The sequence below is a fragment of the Lachancea thermotolerans genome (genome assembly GCF_000142805.1).
Source record: "Lachancea thermotolerans CBS 6340 chromosome E complete sequence".
NCBI classification, from domain to species: Eukaryota; Fungi; Ascomycota; class Saccharomycetes; order Saccharomycetales; family Saccharomycetaceae; genus Lachancea; species Lachancea thermotolerans.
The window spans coordinates 901,942-919,795 of NC_013081.1; the positions used below are offsets into that span (position 1 = coordinate 901,942).

Sequence of the window (17,854 nt, forward strand, 5' to 3'; positions counted from 1 at the left end):
GTTTTGATTATAAGCAGCAAGATCTAACAAAAAGCCGAAAACAAGTAAATATCGAAACGCCAACATATGGTAATTTAATTCAATTTTACGGAAATGAAGTTGAGTTTTTCAAAAGCTCGATCAACTCCAGAAGCTTCGCGGACCTTACCCATTCATTTTTCGGTTTGGTAATGCTTGGCTGCCCTCTAGAATGTTTCCATCCACTGCTTGACAGATGCTCACGCTCCAGGCACATACTGGAAAATAAGCTGGAACGAGAGTTGATCACGCACCCAGAGCTAGACTTAGAAGTGGAGCCTCGCTTTTTAGTGAAGAGCATTTTGAGAAATAAGCCATATAACAGAGAGTTTTTAGAGCTCAAATTAAAACAGGTCGTTTGGACTAAGACAATGATTGCGTTTTTTGATTACTTCGATGGCGAGTTCGGGGACGCCTTTTTTGAACTTCGGTGGATTCTACAGTTCCTACATGAGGTGCGCAAATTCCCGGGAGTGCTTTATTCCAATCTTGTACTATCGCTTGACTACGAGCGATCTTTGTCTTTGCTATGCAGCCGATCTCTAATAAAGTCACTACAACCTCCAAACTCAATACGAGCGAAAAATGGAGTCCAGCTCAAGGTTAATCGCCTAAACATATTTGAGGGGCTACTCACAAATATATTGGATTGTACGGAACCTAGTGTCTTGACTTGTGTCGACGTAGTTGATTACTACATGATGGATCAACTGTTTACAGTATTGGGCGAGGTTGAAAGATCGATAGCATTCTTGAAAGGCACAGTCTGTGATGCTAGAGAACACTCTAAATACCAAGGTTTTGTAATTAGAGCACAAAGGACACACATTGACAGTATGATACGCAAATACATTCTAGCATCAACTTTCAAGCTTCCAGGGGACCCTACTTTCATAAAATGCTTTGATGGGGTGTTAGATGGGATATTGCTATACGGAGGAATCCATATCTGTGTGATTTTGTTTTTCTATAAGGTGAAAGAGTTTTTTCAAGCTAAGCACTATGCATTGAAACAGAACAAACCGCCTTTAGAAGCACCTCGTCCACCTTGCGTCGCTATAATCGATGGTATAATATTGGGTTTGGGGCAAGAAATAGAAAGCAGGGTTACTGGAGAAATCCAATGCCCGCAAGTTTTAGTCAAGGCCGATAACCACGAAATATTAATGGTTGACACGGTTTTCGAAGAATCTGAGAACGATCATAATCATGACATAACCATCTTGCTGAGCGCCGCGAAACTTAAAGCAAAAAAAAAGCTGCGCGGTGGACCACAGGTACATCAGAAGTATGTCGTTTCTCAATGGCAAATTGGATTATCCTGGGTTTCCTTTTGGGAAGTCTGTTATACTGATAACAAAGGGGTTGTACCTCATGAACTTCAAGTACGCATGAAAAAAGTTCGTGAGTTAGCTTCTAGCTCTATGGCTGAAACCTGTCAACAGTAGAAAAAGAATGCAAATTGAGACGGTATTCAGATGCGTCCGATCGCAAAAGTCATTCCCTCAACTGCAGCTCAGTTCGCACCAAACCCATCTCTTAAGAGAGTGTTAAAAGAAACTATTAATTAGTTAAAATTCATGAACCGTTACTGCTGGTCAGCCATAGAGAAGCTTCTTCGGTTCTGGAAATGAACTCCTTAGCCCTTGTGATTGGTTTGCCTCTTTGGTGGGTGAACCTGAAGATTGTTTAGCTGGTTTGCGCAATACCAGGGAATTCCAGTGTATTAACCAAAGCACGCATAAGCATAGCCTTATTAACACTTCTAGATAACATCTTCGTGGGCATTTCATTTCAATGCAATCTATTTATTTTTCTGTTTTTTGTTGGGGTTCTCGGCAGAACTAAGATTATCAATCGTCCTTTTTTCAGTAGTCTCACTTTGGGCTATGGTTCTCTCGGTTAACTCGTTCACTCGCGCCTCGATGTGTTTGAGCAGCTCTTCCCTTACAACACCATCCTTTATATCTTCATAAACATACGTGCTGTAATCACTCACAAGCGTTTCATCACTTGGGGGATCTTCATCAAGCAAGGACTCCATTTCCTCCAGCGAAACTTGAAGCTTGCCTCCCTTGTTGCTTTTCAAGTCGAAAAAGTTCTCTTCCAAGACTCGATAATCTGTGAGAAGTTCCACAAACAGCTGTGTTGTAACCCTGAAGGGGAAGCGGTCGGTGAAGAAATTCTTTGGAAACTTGAAAGAGGAGTCCACATGTTTCTTATATTGTAAGCCACAGAATACAAGAGATAGTGCTGTGAAAGTGAAGCCATCGCAAAGTAAAGAGACTGGCTGGGTTCCCGCTTGTATGATAAAATTACGGGCATCCTGAATTATTTTAGGAAAGACTTTAGTAAATCCTTCGCTCATTTGAAAATCTCTGTTGTAACGGAAAAAGCCACTGAAAATCTCTTCTATTAACTCTTTGGGATTATGCAGATTGAGATCAAATCCCATTTGGCACAAGATCCGTTTCTCGTATCCTACCAGCTTGTCTCTCAGCTCCCATCTGAGTTTTTCGATGTTTTGTCTCCCGCGCGAAGTTGGTATATCCCTCAGTAAAAACTCACAGGTACCTTTCACATAAACGTCAATAGGCCTATTGTTCTCTACTGTTTTGCATGCAGTCACTAGCAGCGCCTGTGAAAGGTGGATACAGTCCGTTAATGCAGGCGGTAGCCCGAAGACGAACCAGTACCGGAAAAATAGAATGCAAGCGGCGGTATAAGTATGGTCAAATAACTTTAACTGCTTTTTCATGACATAAAAGTACATCAAACATTTCTCCATTCTTCGTTTGAGCTCTCCGGCTACATGGGGATCTGTTCCCAAGCGGTCCACAATTTCTTTGCAGGTGCAAACCCACTTGTTGTCGGGGGTTTTGATCATGTCGGGCCACAAAATTCTCGAGTTGAACCCATCTGCAGTAGTTGCAGGCGATTTTGCACCAACCTGTGCCATTACTGTTATCTGCGGCTCCTGTATGGCAGGCCAAAGCTTTTCAAGTCTACAGGCCGCCTACGGCTGGGCAGCTTTGGATATTCTGTGCATCAAATTTACTAAAGTTCAATTCGTTTTTAGTGATTTGAGACGCTCTCATGCTTTTGTAGCACCAACTCGTCAATAAGCCCTCGTAGTCGAGGGATGTTGTCACTATTACTTCAAATCCTGATAATTAAGCTGTCCATTATGTAGTTCGTTAATGTCGTTAGAGTTTCTCGTAGCAAATTCTGTTGTCTTCAGTGACTGAAGCAATCAGTTTCCTCCTATGTGGTGCATGCCCAAGTTTTTTTGTTTTAGACCTTCGTTGAGTCGGTACTTCCGGGCTGGACTTTGTACCAATTACTAAATGTTCTTGGTACCGGGATAAGAACTCTTGAGAGACTTTAGTTGTCTCTGCCGCGGTTTGTTGTGTACGCACCGCTGGTGTGTTACACCTTTCGAGCTCAACTAAGTATCCTTGGGAGAATGCCCTGCCTTTGCTGGAGGTAGGGCCTGGCCGAAGTTTTTCAGAAGATCCCTTCTCGCTAATTTTGTTATTTGTGATTTCGTGCTCCTTCCTTGTTCGGCTGTTAAGCTTCTCGTAGAGATTCTTTTTGTCACTGACCCGGTTGGACCTCTGCAGTTGTCTCAAATATTTACTTGAAGAACTCGAATCTGAACTTCCACACTCCGAGTCAGAGTTACTTTCTAAGCTTTTGAATTCTTCACTGTAGGACCAGCCCAAGTCCGACAGACGAGGGGTATCAGAGAAAATTGAGCTAGTGGTGCGTGAATGGTGTGACGAGTCAGGTGAGTTTTCATCTGATTTCAAGACATCAATCGCAGTGGTGTCTTCGTTAGCGAGTGACTGGACCTGAATTGGAGTTAGAGTTGCACTCGCGATCGGTTCTTTGTCCGGTGTTTGCGGCACGGCTGATTCCTGATTTGGGTTTCTTCGCGCGAACTCTCTGTTTCTGCGCCCAAAACGTTTATGACTGTTTGTTGCAATCCTATGAAATCCTTGCAGAATTTGCAGATAAGCCATGCCCTCTTTGTCGAGAGAAGCTGCATCCCTTTTGCCTGTCCTCAAGCGAGCCTTGGGTATTTCGAAGGAATTGGGTTTTAATTCTTGTTTCCCGCTCGATTCGCTGCAGGGTGTCTCAGAGACTTTGACTTTGTTTTCGTCCGATGCCGCAGAATTCTGCAAGGGTGTCATTTCTCTCGGTGGCAGTAGGGGGACTCGGTTCCCCAGCTCAAACCTTGACTGGAGCTCCTGTAGCGAATTCACAATCGATATCCTTTCCGAACTGATGAACCCCAACAGACCATCTTTTTTGTCTATGGCATGCAAAAAATCGAAAAGTAATCGCTTGGTCCATTCAGATGCAACGCACCGATCTTTTACAGTCCTGCGGTATGTGATACTCTCGTTGCTCAAGACTCGAAGTGTTCTGCATGTTTTGGAAACATTTTCCAAATCCTCAAAGGGCAAGTAAAACAATATCTCCATTATGACATCCAATGGAAGATCTGTCAACGATCTGCTAGGCGTAGCGGTGCGAGGGTCACGGGCAGACATCAAAGGCCGTATTTGAAGAACAAGAGGTTTGACCTCAAAACCCTTGTTTAAGTTTCTCAGCGGAAGTCTTAGATCTGGTTCTCTAGCCAGCTTCCTGGATTTAAACGCTAACGGTAGTCGATTCAAACCTTGTCGAACAATACTTAATTTTATTATTTTACATTTTCCGTTTTAGGATGGATGACAGAGTGTCACGTGATTAATTTCATCCTGTCAGCGCCGTTGACAAGTCGATTGTATGGGCGCGCTTGAGACTCCAAAACAATAGCTCTACAAAATAATGAGGCGAGTCTGGATCGTTGTATGAGAGGTTGCCAAATTCGTTGGCTAGGTTTTCCATGATAAGATCAGTGAACCACTTCGTGGATGACGGCACTATAAATCTGTCAGATTATAGTTGAATCGCTGGTGTGTGAGTGCCAAATTGCATAATGACACATTAGTACAGAGCGGTTTGATACTCGACAAGTTATAGACACGGCAAGGAATTCTCAGAGTTGTTTTTTTTGCAGTCGGCTGCGAAAAGCTTCGGGGAAACAAGGCTTTACCTTGATGATCTTCAAGAGCTAGCTCTAGAAGAATGTGGTAATGCAATATATGGGGTGCCAAAAGATCAACTTGTTGACGGACCTTTCATACACGACATTAACAATGCTGAGCATGACAAAAACAGACAGGAGCCAGCGCAATTTTGCCTGAGGCGAGGTGGAAGATTGTGGCGAAGTTTAGCATAGGTCTGTACCCTTCGTTGGATCTCTCGCGCCCTTCTGGAACGCGAGCGTGGAGCGGTTTAAGGTCTACTTCATCCGTGTACACCGAAGCAAAATAAAGAGTGTCTAACCGATTGGCCAATGGAAATAAATGTATATGTTGGATAACAAGAAAATAATCAAAGATAGGAAGGTAATGATTTGTGTTCAGCTCACAAAATCATGAAAATTGGATGGCCGGAGAAAAGTATAATTAGACAACTTCTTAAAATAGGGATATAAACAGGGCAATCGATTATATAGGCCGAGTTATCGGTTCGACGACTTCAAGCCAACGAGAGCAGAATATGACGCCTGTCATGTACCCCAGCAAAAACGTTCAAGGGTACTCTGGCGACTAAGTAGTACCTCATGTTGCCGCACGGTTCTGATGAAGACTTTTCGCAAACATTTCGAGGGTTACCGTCGGTTTGCCAAGTTCTTTCCAGGTTTGCTCGGCGTAGAAGGGATCTTCGTGGTTCCCAAAATACGCAAACAGATGAGCGACGAACTTCATTTTCGAATTGAAGAGGCCGATCACCCTGATCACCCACAAAGGCGCGACACGAATCTTCAGCGTGGGGTCGTAATTCTGGATGAACTGCTCCATCGCCTGTTGGACGGAGAGGGCCTCGGGTCCCTGAACTGGACAATGCTCGGGCATTGCCGAATAATTCTGAAAGGCCCTGACCACCTGTCGCGCATAGTCGGCGACGCTGATCCAATAGACTTTCACCTCCGTATTTCCGATCCATTGAAGTGCGCCCTTGTCGATCATGTTTGGAAGCAGTTCCATGAAATGGGTCGGCGCAAAGAAGGTGTAGGGGATGCCGGATTCCGCGATTATCTTATGTCCCTCCATCCTGATGATGTTCGGCACCATGTTATCCTTGATGTTCTTAAGGGCTGGAGGATAGGCGCCTAGAGCCCCGATTTTCGCGATATACTGAATGTCCAGCCCCTGTGCGGCGGTCATCAAGTTTTGCACACCTTCCCGCTCTTCGTAGAATGGAAGGGTCAGGTCCGCTGTCTCTGTGGCAAGATTGGCGTAAATGGCGTCCATCCCGTCAAGGGCGGCGCGTAGGCTCGGGATGTCCTGCAGATCCCCCTGAATGATCTCTATATTTGAGGGAAGCATACTCTTGGCCTTGTCCGTGGAGCGGACAATCGCCCGGACCTCGAAGGTTTTCGCCAGTTCTGCGGCAACCGGCGCGCCGAGACGGCCCGTTGCGCCGATGAAGGCTATCTTTGTTATAGGTCTCAAAGACATTCCTAATTCGCTGATACAAAGATGTTCCTCGCTTTTTTCGAGTTAGCAGTGCCGCTCTATGAGGGTGTTCTTGAGGCCGTAGATGGCGAAGGAAGAGGGAAAAGCAGAGGTATTTAAAGGTTTTCTCGAGCGTGAGTGCTGTGATCAAAGTGAGAAGTTTACTATTAGTCAGAGAGATAGAGGGAGACCAAAATCAGATTGCAGTGCCTGGTTTTCGTGTATGGTCAACTAGTACACTACTTTGTCGACCTCTTCTCCGCTTAACTCCGGTTGGCCGGACCGGAAATAGTGTCTTCTGGTAGATATGGCCGCAACCTAAAGGACTAGAGTAAAAACACCTGGTTGGTTCTGGAAAAGGAAAATGATGAGGAGCAGATGGGAAATGCACGTGAAAACAGTAGTTGCCAAAAAAAGCCTAGAATATGAGAGCTGGGAGGAAAAATGAATCGGGGCTTATGGACAGCGAGCACCAGGTTGGCGGTAAAGTTGAGAACAAGGCCGGATATGACAAAGTCTGACAACAATTTTATTGAGGCAAGTCTGGGTCGTTGTATGAGAGGTTACCGAACTCGTTGGCTAGGTACATCCAAGGTCCCTTTTGATCCTCTGGCCACAGTTTTGAGGCTTCCTTTGCTTGGGTTTGTACTACGGTCGTAGCTTGTCGAGTTTCAAATCGTTCTATACCAATGTGTCATTATGCAACTTGGCACCATCAAACACCAGCAATGCGACCACAACTTGACACAAAAAATGTTGAGCCCTAGGAAAGCGCCGTCCTGTTATGTAATTTTCTTGATCTTAATCAGGCCCAAATTTCCTTACTTCAAGATGGTAAAGTGTCCAGTTAGTTGTCCTTCAAAGTAGCACTATCATGTGATCTTCGCGCTGCATTCTACACAAATAATAAAGGCATCAGGCGTTCGTAAATTTAAGGCCGGGAGAACATTCTGCGATAAAAGTGAATAATGCCAGCCTTAGCGTATTACGCTGTTGCCTTATGTTGCACCTTCGCTGGGGCGCGTCAGGTAAATGGAGTTCCTGGCTCTCTACAACATTTATATGAGCCAATGCAGACGGACCCTACTAAATGGGCTTGTCTTGGTGATCCTTCCATTGTTCTAAACTATACTCAAATCAATGATGACTTTTGTGACTGTCCAGACGGATCTGATGAACCTGGGACTAGTGCATGCGGCGCATTGTCCCGCTACTATTGTGAGAACAAGGGATTTGCACCCAAGTTCGTTGCCGGGTTCAAGGTCAACGATGGTGTCTGCGATTGTTGCGACTGTTCTGACGAGAATGAAAACATCAGAAGCGCCCTGAGCAGTGATAACTGCTCACAACTTCGAGCCCAGTTCGAGAGAGCCTTGAAAGAAGAACTGAACGAACAAGAACTCGGTTCGCAGGCCCTAAAGATGCTGGAGCGTGAATACGGCATATATGCAGAAGAAACGCCTCTTGAAGACAAAAAGGGAGCTCTTCGAAAGGCGAAGTCTGAAACGGGGGAATCTAAGGAGGCTCTAGAAGCTTGTGTCAATGAGTTAGCTCAGGCTAAAGAAACGTACAAGGACACGTTGCAAAGGGAGAACCCTCTGCTTTTACAGTTAGAGGAGATAGATCTTCAATACGTCACTTCTGTTATTCACTCGCTTTTCGCGAAGGCAGAATCAACATCTAGAGCCCGTGAAGCCCTTGTTAAAATACTTGATGATCTTCGCAATGGATACAACAAAAACTTGAATGATGAAGTAGTGAACCGGAATGTCAAGACGTATACCGATTACGCCCCTACTGAGCATGAGGAGCTCAACTCAAGCCCTAGTCTTGATAGAACACAGCGCGAACAAATCAACGCCTATCTTAACGAAGAGCTTCCTGACATGTTCCTAAGAGGGTCGACTCATATCCCGCCAGCAGCAATAGTGGGCAAATTTTCTATGGCGAGAACTCTGATCAAAGTTCGCGCTAAACAACAGAAAAAGGACAAGGAGACTCTTGAATTCTTCACTAAGATTATGGACGATGTCTCGCAGAATTACAATGTTAACTTCCAAGACTCTAGCGTCAAAGCATCTGTCATATCTTACAGAGATTTTTTAGCTAAAAACCCGCACTTATTTGAACCTCTCGACATACCCAGTGAGTTTACCGAGAAAATGAACACACTTGAAGAGCTTTTGAACGATGTATCTACCAAGATTCTCACGCCCTCGGCTCAGTCACAAGGCTTTCTAGGAGTCAGTTTTGACGATTTGGCTCAAAAACTGCGCAGCTTTTTTGGAGATCAGACTAACAGTTTGGAACAACTCAAGTCTGCTATTGTCTCATTAGAACAAAAGTGCTCTACTTTAAGAACTGAGTACAGGTCACAATTGCAGAACTTCAAGCTTCTCGAATCACAAGTCATTGAAAATGATTCGTCCTCGAACAGTGTTAACTCTGAGACTTTCAAAGCAATGGATGAACTTCTTAGCAAACTGTCACCAAGCTGCGTGGAACAGAAAATTGACAACTACATATACCAGATCTGTTTGAACCAAGAAGATGGGGTGGTTTTTCAAAGAGAGGATAAGCCAGCTGGAAATAGCGTGCTTATTGGGCGGTTTGCTGGGTTTAGTTTCGATGCCAAATCTACCTGGGATCGCTACATGGATGACCTAAGAATCAAATATTCCGAGTCCGATCTCGTTTCGCATTTAGAGAGCGATCTCGACAACTTCCATACAGAATGGCTTGTAGGAAATTTGCCGGAAAAGAACAGTGGTCTGGTGGTTGACTACAAACAGGGCGATCGCTGCTGGAACGGGCCTTCCAGATCCGCTCGGTTATATTTTGAGTGTTCTGACGATTTTAAGCTCAAAAGTGTCCAAGAACCCACCAGGTGTCACTATGCCTTCCACCTGAGCGGGCCACTTGGTTGTTCAACTGACTTTGCATATGCGGCACCTGACTGGTTTTAGTTTTGCTGCTCGATGTCATCGGTATAAAAAATCGAAATAAACCTCCCCTGACACAAAAATTCTAAACGGCCGAACGTAAACTTGATTGTTTTAGTGCAACATTCACTCTTGTATAGAACCAGTATTATACTCTGAAAGTATTCGTTAGAAATGGGCTCTAGCTCACACTTTACTTCAATCAAAAGCTGCTCCATAGATGAGCAGAACCATAAACCTGTCAACGATGTTACAGACCTAAAATGGCAAACCATTGGAAGCGAGAAATCCGCTGACGGAATGAAGCACACAATTCCTTTGCTAAATCCTAGTCACCTCCTGAAAAAGGGGGCCGACACGACAGTTGAAACACAAACGCTGTATTTCGCCGATCTCATCAGCGGCAATTGCGGCTTCGTCCAGCTCCTATACTCTAACGTTTTGGACAACTTGTACAAAAGTGTCCAGCTCAATTTGAAGCTTTTCAGCTGCCAAAATGAAGACAAGAAATCCGATTTGTGGGAAACTTTTAAAATCGAGCATATTTCGCGTTTTACAGAATATCGAGTTGAGTCCGAGCACTTTGTATATGAGCTGACGCCTACTGACAACGAGCACGAGGGATTTGGAAAGCTGGTACTTGTTGCTAAGAGCCTCAGGTCTCATTCTGGAAAATTGTTTGACATTGATTTGAGCGCGTCGTTTAGAAACGGTTTTAAGGTTGATCCAGATGGCTCGAGCGTATACCTTGACAAGCACAAGAAGAGTCGCAAAATAATGCGGCACGTGTTCGTTCCCAAGAGCACCTTTTCCGGCTCTTTCAAGACTGAACAAGGGAATTCTCCGGCACAATGCGTGTTCGACGCAGTGCCAAGCCTTTTCATTGAGGCTGTGCAGGGTCTTAGCCCCAACAAGGCGGCTAGCCGTTGGAACTTCGCGTGCTTTCTTAGCAGAGAACTTGGTTTTGTGTGCATGGAGTTCACTACGACTGCCAACTACGGAAAAACAACGGTAACCGTAAGCGGACTCGGTAGCCATGAAGGAGTGACCGCAGTGTATGCGTCAAGCGATCCGGATCCTGAAAGTCACGTTGTACATCTCACTTCAATTAGGGATAATGACAGCAACTGGGAATACCCAAGCGCCATCAAGGTTCCAGTTGAGGGTTCCTCGCAGTGCCTTGAGATTGACTCGCTGCGGTTGGTCAACCGGTATGATATCCTTAGTGAACTTCCAGGTGTTGTTAGAAAGATAGTTCAGAGCATTGCTGGTATCAAGCCGTACCTCTACCAGTACTGTCAAAGAGCGTCTTTTCGCGGCCAAGAAGGAGTCGCAATTGTAGAGAGCACCTTCATTACGACCCATGACTGACGGGTTTTCTTCAAGCGCTATGTGGCGTAGCCGCCCAGCTCTCTTCCAACTGCCAAGCTATTTAACGTGACATTTATTTTGTACGTCCCCGTGATCACTGATATCAATGACTTTTTGGAGAAGTTTATTATGTCAGACGCTAGAAAAAGACAAAAAAAGAAAAGGTCGAGATGAGGAGGATGATTTCCAGCAAACAAAAAAAATTTTAAGCGAAGAGCCCTTTTTTATAGTGAAAAGGGTGAAGATCGCGCGCTAGAGCTAAATACCGGTTCAAGTCCCAGGCTCCGTAGAGGTTTAACAATTCAGAAAGTGGTCAGGATTGCATACCAAGAAAACCCGCGGAAGAATAGGCGAAAAGGAGACTTTGTAGGTATCTCTGCGCGAAATCAATAAAGTTTGACCAAGCCAGGCTCGGAGCGTGACAGCAGAGCCCTAGCGAAACAGATAGCTTTGAAAGCTAATACATCCATTACACAGTTCGCGAAAATATTATCTGAAAAATCATGGCTGGTAAGAGCCCCCGAAAAGGCGGAATGGCGGCCGGAAAGCAGCCTTCGAACTTGAAGAAACTGAAAAACAGGAATGTGGGCGGCAAGTCAGCACCCGTACTTTCAGGGACTAGCCTCCACGCGAGGCCGCGACGGTTCAGTTTACTATACTCATCGGACTCGTCGCTAAGTGCCCTTTCTGACTTAGAAAGCCACAAGAAAACAGGTTTCAAAAACCCTCACCTGAGCAAAAAATCAAAGCGTGGTGTAGGAAATGAGCTGGGAAAGCGAGGCAAGCTGATATCGGAAGCAGCCATATCTTCTGGCAGCAGCTCATCGTCAGACTACGATGCGGTGAACGACGAGACTGACAGCGGTAGCGAAGATGCCATCGAAGATAACGATGACGATGATGGCGGGAACGATGATTCCAGTTCGGGGTCTAGTTCCAGTGACGACGACGTTGACTTTGTGAAGCTGAGCGCAGAAAGAAAGAAGCGGGCCATGCGGGCCATGAGCGCTTTAAAAAGAGGAAAGTCGCCCAAGAAAAGCGACGTGAGTAACACCCCAGTTCTCAAGGCTCCATCTGACAAACCGGACTCAGACGAAGAAGATTCAGCGGACGAAGATTCAGCGGTATTTAGTCACAAGAGGCACCCTGAAGAAAAGTCAGACAGCGAGAGCACAAAAGAGGACGCCAGCGACGAAGATTTGGGGGAAGAAGTTAAGGAGAGCAGCTCAGCATCCGGGAAAGCCCTTGCTTCTAAAACGGCGCCCGTTGACCAGCTCAACGTTCCTCAGATTTCTGAGAGCGAAGATTCAGACTATGAAATAGATCATGACGCATATATCAAGAGCATCCAATTCGATGAGGAAGACGTAGTGGGACTTGACACTGGTTTGGACACAGGAGAAGACGATGTGCCCATACTTGATGAAGAGGAACAAAATATTGTTTTGGAGTTGGAGAACGACGACGAACTTTCATTTGAAGGTAGTATTCACGAGGAAGGAGAGGACCCCGCGGAAAATGAGCAAGAGGGTGATGGTGAAGATTTCAAAGATAACAGTCAGCTTTACAATGAATTCGATGATGACGATGACGATGAAATAATGAGCGATTTTGATGAACCTTTCTACGAAGACCCCAAGTTTGCGAACCTCTACTACTGTGCGGGGAGCGATCAGCCACTATCCCTCAGCACTTCCTTGCCTCTTATACTGAACGATGAAAAACGGAGAAACTTGGATAAAAAGCAAACAAAGAAGCGTGAGCGCGAAGAACTTATTCGCCGTCGCAAGCTCTCTAGAAAGTTGGACAAAGAGAGGAGACAAAAATCTGCTGCTACCGACCTGGGGAATGAAGAGTATTTGTTTGGAGTATTTTTTCGCAGCGATGAGGAGAAGCCCAAAGAAAGCAATTTGGAATCACCCTTGCGCCAGCTCGGTTCAGCAGCTGCATCAGAAGAGGATTATTCGAGTGAAGAGGAATACGAAAACATTCTTCTTGACATAGCTCATATGCCTACGGATGACGAAAGTTTGGACGGTATAGTCGACGACGACGAAATAGACGATGATGATGATGATGATGATGATGACGATGTCAGCATATCTGACGTGTTTATTGACATCGACGATCTTGACCCAGACTCATTCTATTTTCAATATGAAAGCTCCGATGGCGGTGAGGCAGAAGGCACAAAGGATACAGACAAAGGGGACGGTAACAAACTCGAGGGCCCGGACGACAACAGTTTAGTTGAGACGGTTATTTACATTGATGGCGAATCAACAGATGAAGACGAGACGCTCCCACCTCCCAACACACGGAACAAACGGATTGGGTCTAAAGCCAAAGAAGTTGTTAGCGCCAATGTTGTGGGACTTAAGCCTCCTAAGCTTGGTACTTGGGAAACTGACAATAAACCTTTCAGTATCATTGACGGCCTTTCCACCAAATCCCTCTACCCGCTCGTTCCAGAGCAGCAACTTTTGGAGCAGCAGCAGTTTCAGCAACAACAGCTGGCAGTTAATGAGTCAAACGGTGTTAGCGGCGAAAAGGAAGAGTTAACCCTTAATGAGCTTCTTAACATGAGTGAACTTGATGACGAGGAAGGCCCCGCTAATGCAGGAGGGGACCAACTTGCCTCTGAATGGTATGAAAAACCAAAGGTGCCTCTCTCAGCATTCCGGAACAAAGGTGTAGATGTTAATCGCGAAGAGGAGTACATGCTTCCTGTTTTTTCAGCCAGAAAGTGTCCAATTGGGTACGTGGGCAGCGAAAGAACCAGAAGGAAAATCGATAAGATGAAAGAGCTGCAAAAGAAGAAGAGCGAAGAGAGAAAAAAGCTCAAGAAAAAGAAGAAACTGCTCAAAATCAAGAGAGAACGGGAACGTCTGGAAAAAGAGAAAGAGCGTAATGACGCCATCGTTCCTTCTGAAGATCAGATGCGCATTGCAAACGGGGACAGCATTGGTGTTCCAAAAATTGAAGAGGTTTCTGGAACAGGAGAAAAAAATGACCTCATTTCGGATGATACTAAGGATACCGCAGAGGGCATGGACCTTGACGACATTAATAAGCTGCTCAATCGCACAGACAGCGAATTGGTGGCGCATGATGGCAATGATATAGATTTGATTGGCACCGAAGACGCAGATATCTTAGCCACACTTACAGCGCCAGTGGATGTCGATCCCGTGAATGACAAATACATGACTACAGGTGCTGTGTGGAGGAGGCGCCAGAGCGTCGTTGAAGCAGCGGCTAAAAATCTTCGTTTCACTAAGAGTGGCTTGTTCAGCGAAAGTGCCTTGGCTGATCTTGAACAAATCATAGGGAATTCTGCAAGCTCAGTTATAGAATTCAGCGACGTTCTGCAATAGTGGTCTTTTCTTATCTTCATAATCGCTCGGCCTGCATAGGGGACTCTCATTACAACATTTAACGGGTTTAAATTAAAATCAAAACAAAAGGAAAGGTAGAAAGCATTTATATACTACAACATAATTGTTGCTAAATCGGCATGTAAACTTAAAGGACAGGTTCAAGATATCACAATACAAGCAATCTGCCAGCGATGGGCGGCTGTTTATGTAATAATATGTTGTGTCGTTCCGTACGTTGCGCTCATGAAATGAAGCAGTAATAAAAATAATTGGTGAAAAGTTTGAAAGCTCATCGGTAGGTCTGCGCTTAGATTGAAGAAAGAATTAGGAGTGAGAAGACAAATATCATGGACTTGAAAAGCAGCTATTCCAACTCCGAACTTAGACCTTTCTATGCCGGAAGTGGTGCGGTTGCATCAGTCTCCGAAGATGGGAGACTGCTCGCGACATCTGTGATCGATGAGGTCAACATTATAGAGCTAGCTCCAACTAAACGCGTACTGCATAGAATCGAAAATGACGATGAGCAGGAAATTACAGCCTTGAAGCTTACGCCAGATGGAGAATACCTCTGTTACGTTTCACAGGCGCAGCTCTTGCGCATATATCACTTAAGATCTAAGCGCGTGGTGAGATCAATGAAGGTCTCTTCTCCAGTTTATGTCATTGACTGCGACCCAAGCTCCACTCTCGTGGCTCTTGGTGGAACAGATGGTAGTGTTAGTGTCATTGACATCGAAAACGGTTATGTCACTCATTCTTTGAAAGGACATGGAGCTACTATATCTAGCGTGAAGTTCTTTGGAGAGCTTAACAGCACAACTTGGAGACTAGGATCTGGCGACACAAACGGTGTTGTTAAGGTTTGGGATTTAGTACGCAGGAGCTGCTTACACACAATTCAGGAGCACGCAGCAGCTGTCAGAGGACTTGATTTCCGTGTTTCGGATGCTGACGACGATGTACTTGAGCTCCTATCTGGTGGTAGAGATGACATTGTCAACCTTTATCAACTTGGCTCTACCAAAAAAGTCAAGCTTGTCAAAACTATCCCAGTGCATCAACAAATTGAAGCATGTGGATTCATTCACGATGGCGAGCACCAGGATCTCTTCTACACAGCAGGAGGGGATGCGGTGTATCAAATTTTGTCGCTAGCTACTGCATCAGTCATTAAAAAGACAAACAAGCCAATTGAGGAACTATTTATAATAGGTGTGCTCCCCATTTTACAAGGCTCAAAGATGTATCTAGTTCTTTCCGATCAAACATTATTCTTGGTTGATTTGGAAGCATCTTTTGTTGAGCCGGACACTGCTGTTGTCATTGAAAGCAAAATAGCTGGTAATCACGGCACAGTAGCTGATATGAGATTCGTTGGGCCGGACCTGAAATTTTTGGCTTTGGCCACCAATTCGCCTGCTCTTAGAGTTATTCCGGCCCCTGACCTGAACGCAAAAAGCATTGTCAGCGATGAGACAACCGCAGCACGAGACCATGCACAAGATTCTAGAGATTGTTTCCCGCTTGAAGTTGAGCTCTATGAGGGTCATACTGACTTGCTCAATGCGTTAGACTCAAGTGAAGATGGAAAATGGCTTGCTACGTGTTCCAAAGACCACACAGTAATACTTTGGAGATACAGCTCGGAACTGGAAAAGTTTAAAGCGTACGCTAAGTTTACAGGACATGCAGGCCCAGTTACTGCAGTGGGGTTGCCAAATGTGATGAGAAGTGCGTGGCCTGAATTTATTATAACGGCTTCAAATGATTTGACAATCAAAAAATGGACCGTGCCTAAGCCTGGGCACGAGACTGCCGAGCCACATGTCGTGAAAGTGTCAGACTACACACGCAGGGCCCACGACAAAGATATCAATGCCCTTTCCATCTCGCCTAACGACTCAACCTTCGCAACAGCTTCATATGACAAGACCTGTAAGGTTTGGGATGTTGATAGCGGAGAGCTTCAAGGAACGCTAGCAAACCACAAGCGTGGACTGTGGGACGTCTCTTTCTGTCAATACGACAAACTTCTGGCTACGTGCTCGGGTGACAAAACTGTCAAAGTCTGGTCACTGGACACCTTGTCAGTTGTCAAGACTCTGGAAGGCCACACAAATGCTGTACAAAGGTGTTCATTCATCAACAAAAACAAGCAGCTTGTAAGCACTGGAGCAGACGGGCTAATTAAGTTATGGGACCTATCTACTGGAGAATGTGTCCGCACCTTAGACGCTCATGAAAACAGAATTTGGGCGCTGAGTGTTTTGCATGATGGTGACGAATTTGTTACAGCAGATGCTGACGGTGTCTTCCAATTTTGGAAAGATTGTAGCGAAGAACAAGAGAAAGAGAACTTAGAAAATCACAAACGGAAGGTTGAGCAAGATCAATCGCTCCAGAACTACATGTCGCAAGGCGACTGGACGAACGCTTTCTTGTTGGCGATGACCCTGGATCATCCCATGCGACTATATCGGGTTTTGGAGAGCGCCTCTGCCCAGGAAGATGGCAGTTCCGACTTCGTTTTCAATGAAGAGCTTGATAATGTTATCAGCACCTTGAACAACGAGCAGATCATTCTTCTGATGAAAAGAAGTAGGGACTGGAACACGAATGCATCAAAGCACGCTGTGGCTCAGAAGACAATTCGTTGCATTCTTTTGCGTCACAATATCGCGGCTTTGAGTGATATTCCCGGAATAATGAACATTATAGACGCCATAATCCCTTATACTCAAAGACACTACTCCAGACTTGACGGCCTGGTTGAGCAAAGTTATATTTTGGATTACTCGCTGGTGGAAATGGATAAATTCATGTAATATATGTAGTAAGCACTCCTCACTCGGTTCTGATATCACATGACTTTAGAGGTCTAAAATTTGTAGGATGAATGAGCGACGCCGCTTCAATCAAATATGCGATGAGATCAACAACAAGGCTTAACATCTTCTAACTTAAGCATCAGGATGTCGTTGGAGGAACGCAACCCGGCCAGGAATTCTGGAAAAAGGACTAGAAGGAGTAAGAAAAGAAGAACGGCTGAATCCTCTGATTCTGAATCCTCGTCTTCGTCGTCATCTGGATCTGAGTCTGAACATGAACAGTATGAGCAAAACTTGCCAAACAACGATGGCCAGCTTGAAATCTCGGACGTGGAGTTGTCTGATGTGGAAGAAAAGGATGAGAACACCAAGAGCGAAGTTTTGGGGAAAGAGACCAAGAAGCTGCTTAATCAAATTCCTTTCACTACCACTGAGCTTTCAAATGGAAGTGCCAAAAACATCAACAACATAGACCTTTCCAAGATTCAACGTACAATCGAAGATGCGCAAGAAAAAGTATCACTGTCAAAGGATGAAGGACAACTGAAAAACGCATATTTAAATCTGCTGTTCAAACATTATGGCGAGGATGTCAACTCGTTGAGAGAAGCTCCAGACTTCACTCCCAAGTCACTGGTGCTAATAGCTAACGTTTTGAAGGATGGAGCTCACATGTTCGACATAGATACCTTAAGAACTGTGATGGAATCTGAACAGTAGCATATGAAAGAGAATAG

The 17,854-nt window shown here is 45.0% G+C and overlaps 9 protein-coding genes across 9 annotated transcripts; 6 read left to right on the plus strand and 3 right to left on the minus strand.

Moving 5' to 3' along the window:
• Nucleotides 1–170: 170 nt before the first annotated feature.
• Nucleotides 171–1,466, plus strand: ADY4 (Ady4p; the record flags this gene model as incomplete). The annotated part of the gene is made up of 1 exon (XM_002553863.1): nucleotides 171–1,466. One exon carries the CDS (start codon nucleotides 171–173, stop codon nucleotides 1,464–1,466), a length of 1,296 nt encoding a protein of 431 aa, XP_002553909.1.
• Nucleotides 1,467–1,822: 356 nt separating this feature from the next.
• BUR2 (Bur2p) lies at nucleotides 1,823–2,977 on the minus strand (the record flags this gene model as incomplete). The annotated part of the gene is made up of 1 exon (XM_002553864.1): nucleotides 1,823–2,977. One exon carries the CDS (start codon nucleotides 2,975–2,977, stop codon nucleotides 1,823–1,825), a length of 1,155 nt encoding a protein of 384 aa, XP_002553910.1.
• Nucleotides 2,978–3,224: 247 nt separating this feature from the next.
• MFB1 (Mfb1p) lies at nucleotides 3,225–4,577 on the minus strand (the record flags this gene model as incomplete). The annotated part of the gene is made up of 1 exon (XM_002553865.1): nucleotides 3,225–4,577. The coding sequence occupies one exon, from the start codon at nucleotides 4,575–4,577 to the stop codon at nucleotides 3,225–3,227; it is 1,353 nt and encodes a 450-aa protein (XP_002553911.1).
• Nucleotides 4,578–5,696: 1,119 nt separating this feature from the next.
• Nucleotides 5,697–6,596, minus strand: KLTH0E10032g (SDR family oxidoreductase; the record flags this gene model as incomplete). Its single annotated transcript, XM_002553866.1, has 1 exon — nucleotides 5,697–6,596. The coding sequence occupies one exon, from the start codon at nucleotides 6,594–6,596 to the stop codon at nucleotides 5,697–5,699; it is 900 nt and encodes a 299-aa protein (XP_002553912.1).
• Nucleotides 6,597–7,561: 965 nt separating this feature from the next.
• Nucleotides 7,562–9,559, plus strand: GTB1 (Gtb1p; the record flags this gene model as incomplete). The annotated part of the gene is made up of 1 exon (XM_002553867.1): nucleotides 7,562–9,559. The coding sequence occupies one exon, from the start codon at nucleotides 7,562–7,564 to the stop codon at nucleotides 9,557–9,559; it is 1,998 nt and encodes a 665-aa protein (XP_002553913.1).
• Nucleotides 9,560–9,709: 150 nt separating this feature from the next.
• On the plus strand, nucleotides 9,710–10,906 carry KLTH0E10076g (survival factor 1 family protein; the record flags this gene model as incomplete). Its single annotated transcript, XM_002553868.1, has 1 exon — nucleotides 9,710–10,906. One exon carries the CDS (start codon nucleotides 9,710–9,712, stop codon nucleotides 10,904–10,906), a length of 1,197 nt encoding a protein of 398 aa, XP_002553914.1.
• A 503-nt stretch (nucleotides 10,907–11,409) lies between these two features.
• Nucleotides 11,410–14,283, plus strand: KLTH0E10098g (KLTH0E10098p; the record flags this gene model as incomplete). Its single annotated transcript, XM_002553869.1, has 1 exon — nucleotides 11,410–14,283. The coding sequence occupies one exon, from the start codon at nucleotides 11,410–11,412 to the stop codon at nucleotides 14,281–14,283; it is 2,874 nt and encodes a 957-aa protein (XP_002553915.1).
• A 350-nt stretch (nucleotides 14,284–14,633) lies between these two features.
• Nucleotides 14,634–17,114, plus strand: UTP13 (U3 snoRNA-associated protein UTP13; the record flags this gene model as incomplete). Its single annotated transcript, XM_002553870.1, has 1 exon — nucleotides 14,634–17,114. One exon carries the CDS (start codon nucleotides 14,634–14,636, stop codon nucleotides 17,112–17,114), a length of 2,481 nt encoding a protein of 826 aa, XP_002553916.1.
• Nucleotides 17,115–17,261: 147 nt separating this feature from the next.
• Nucleotides 17,262–17,837, plus strand: RSA3 (Rsa3p; the record flags this gene model as incomplete). The annotated part of the gene is made up of 1 exon (XM_002553871.1): nucleotides 17,262–17,837. The coding sequence occupies one exon, from the start codon at nucleotides 17,262–17,264 to the stop codon at nucleotides 17,835–17,837; it is 576 nt and encodes a 191-aa protein (XP_002553917.1).
• Between the last annotated feature and the right edge of the window lie 17 nt (nucleotides 17,838–17,854).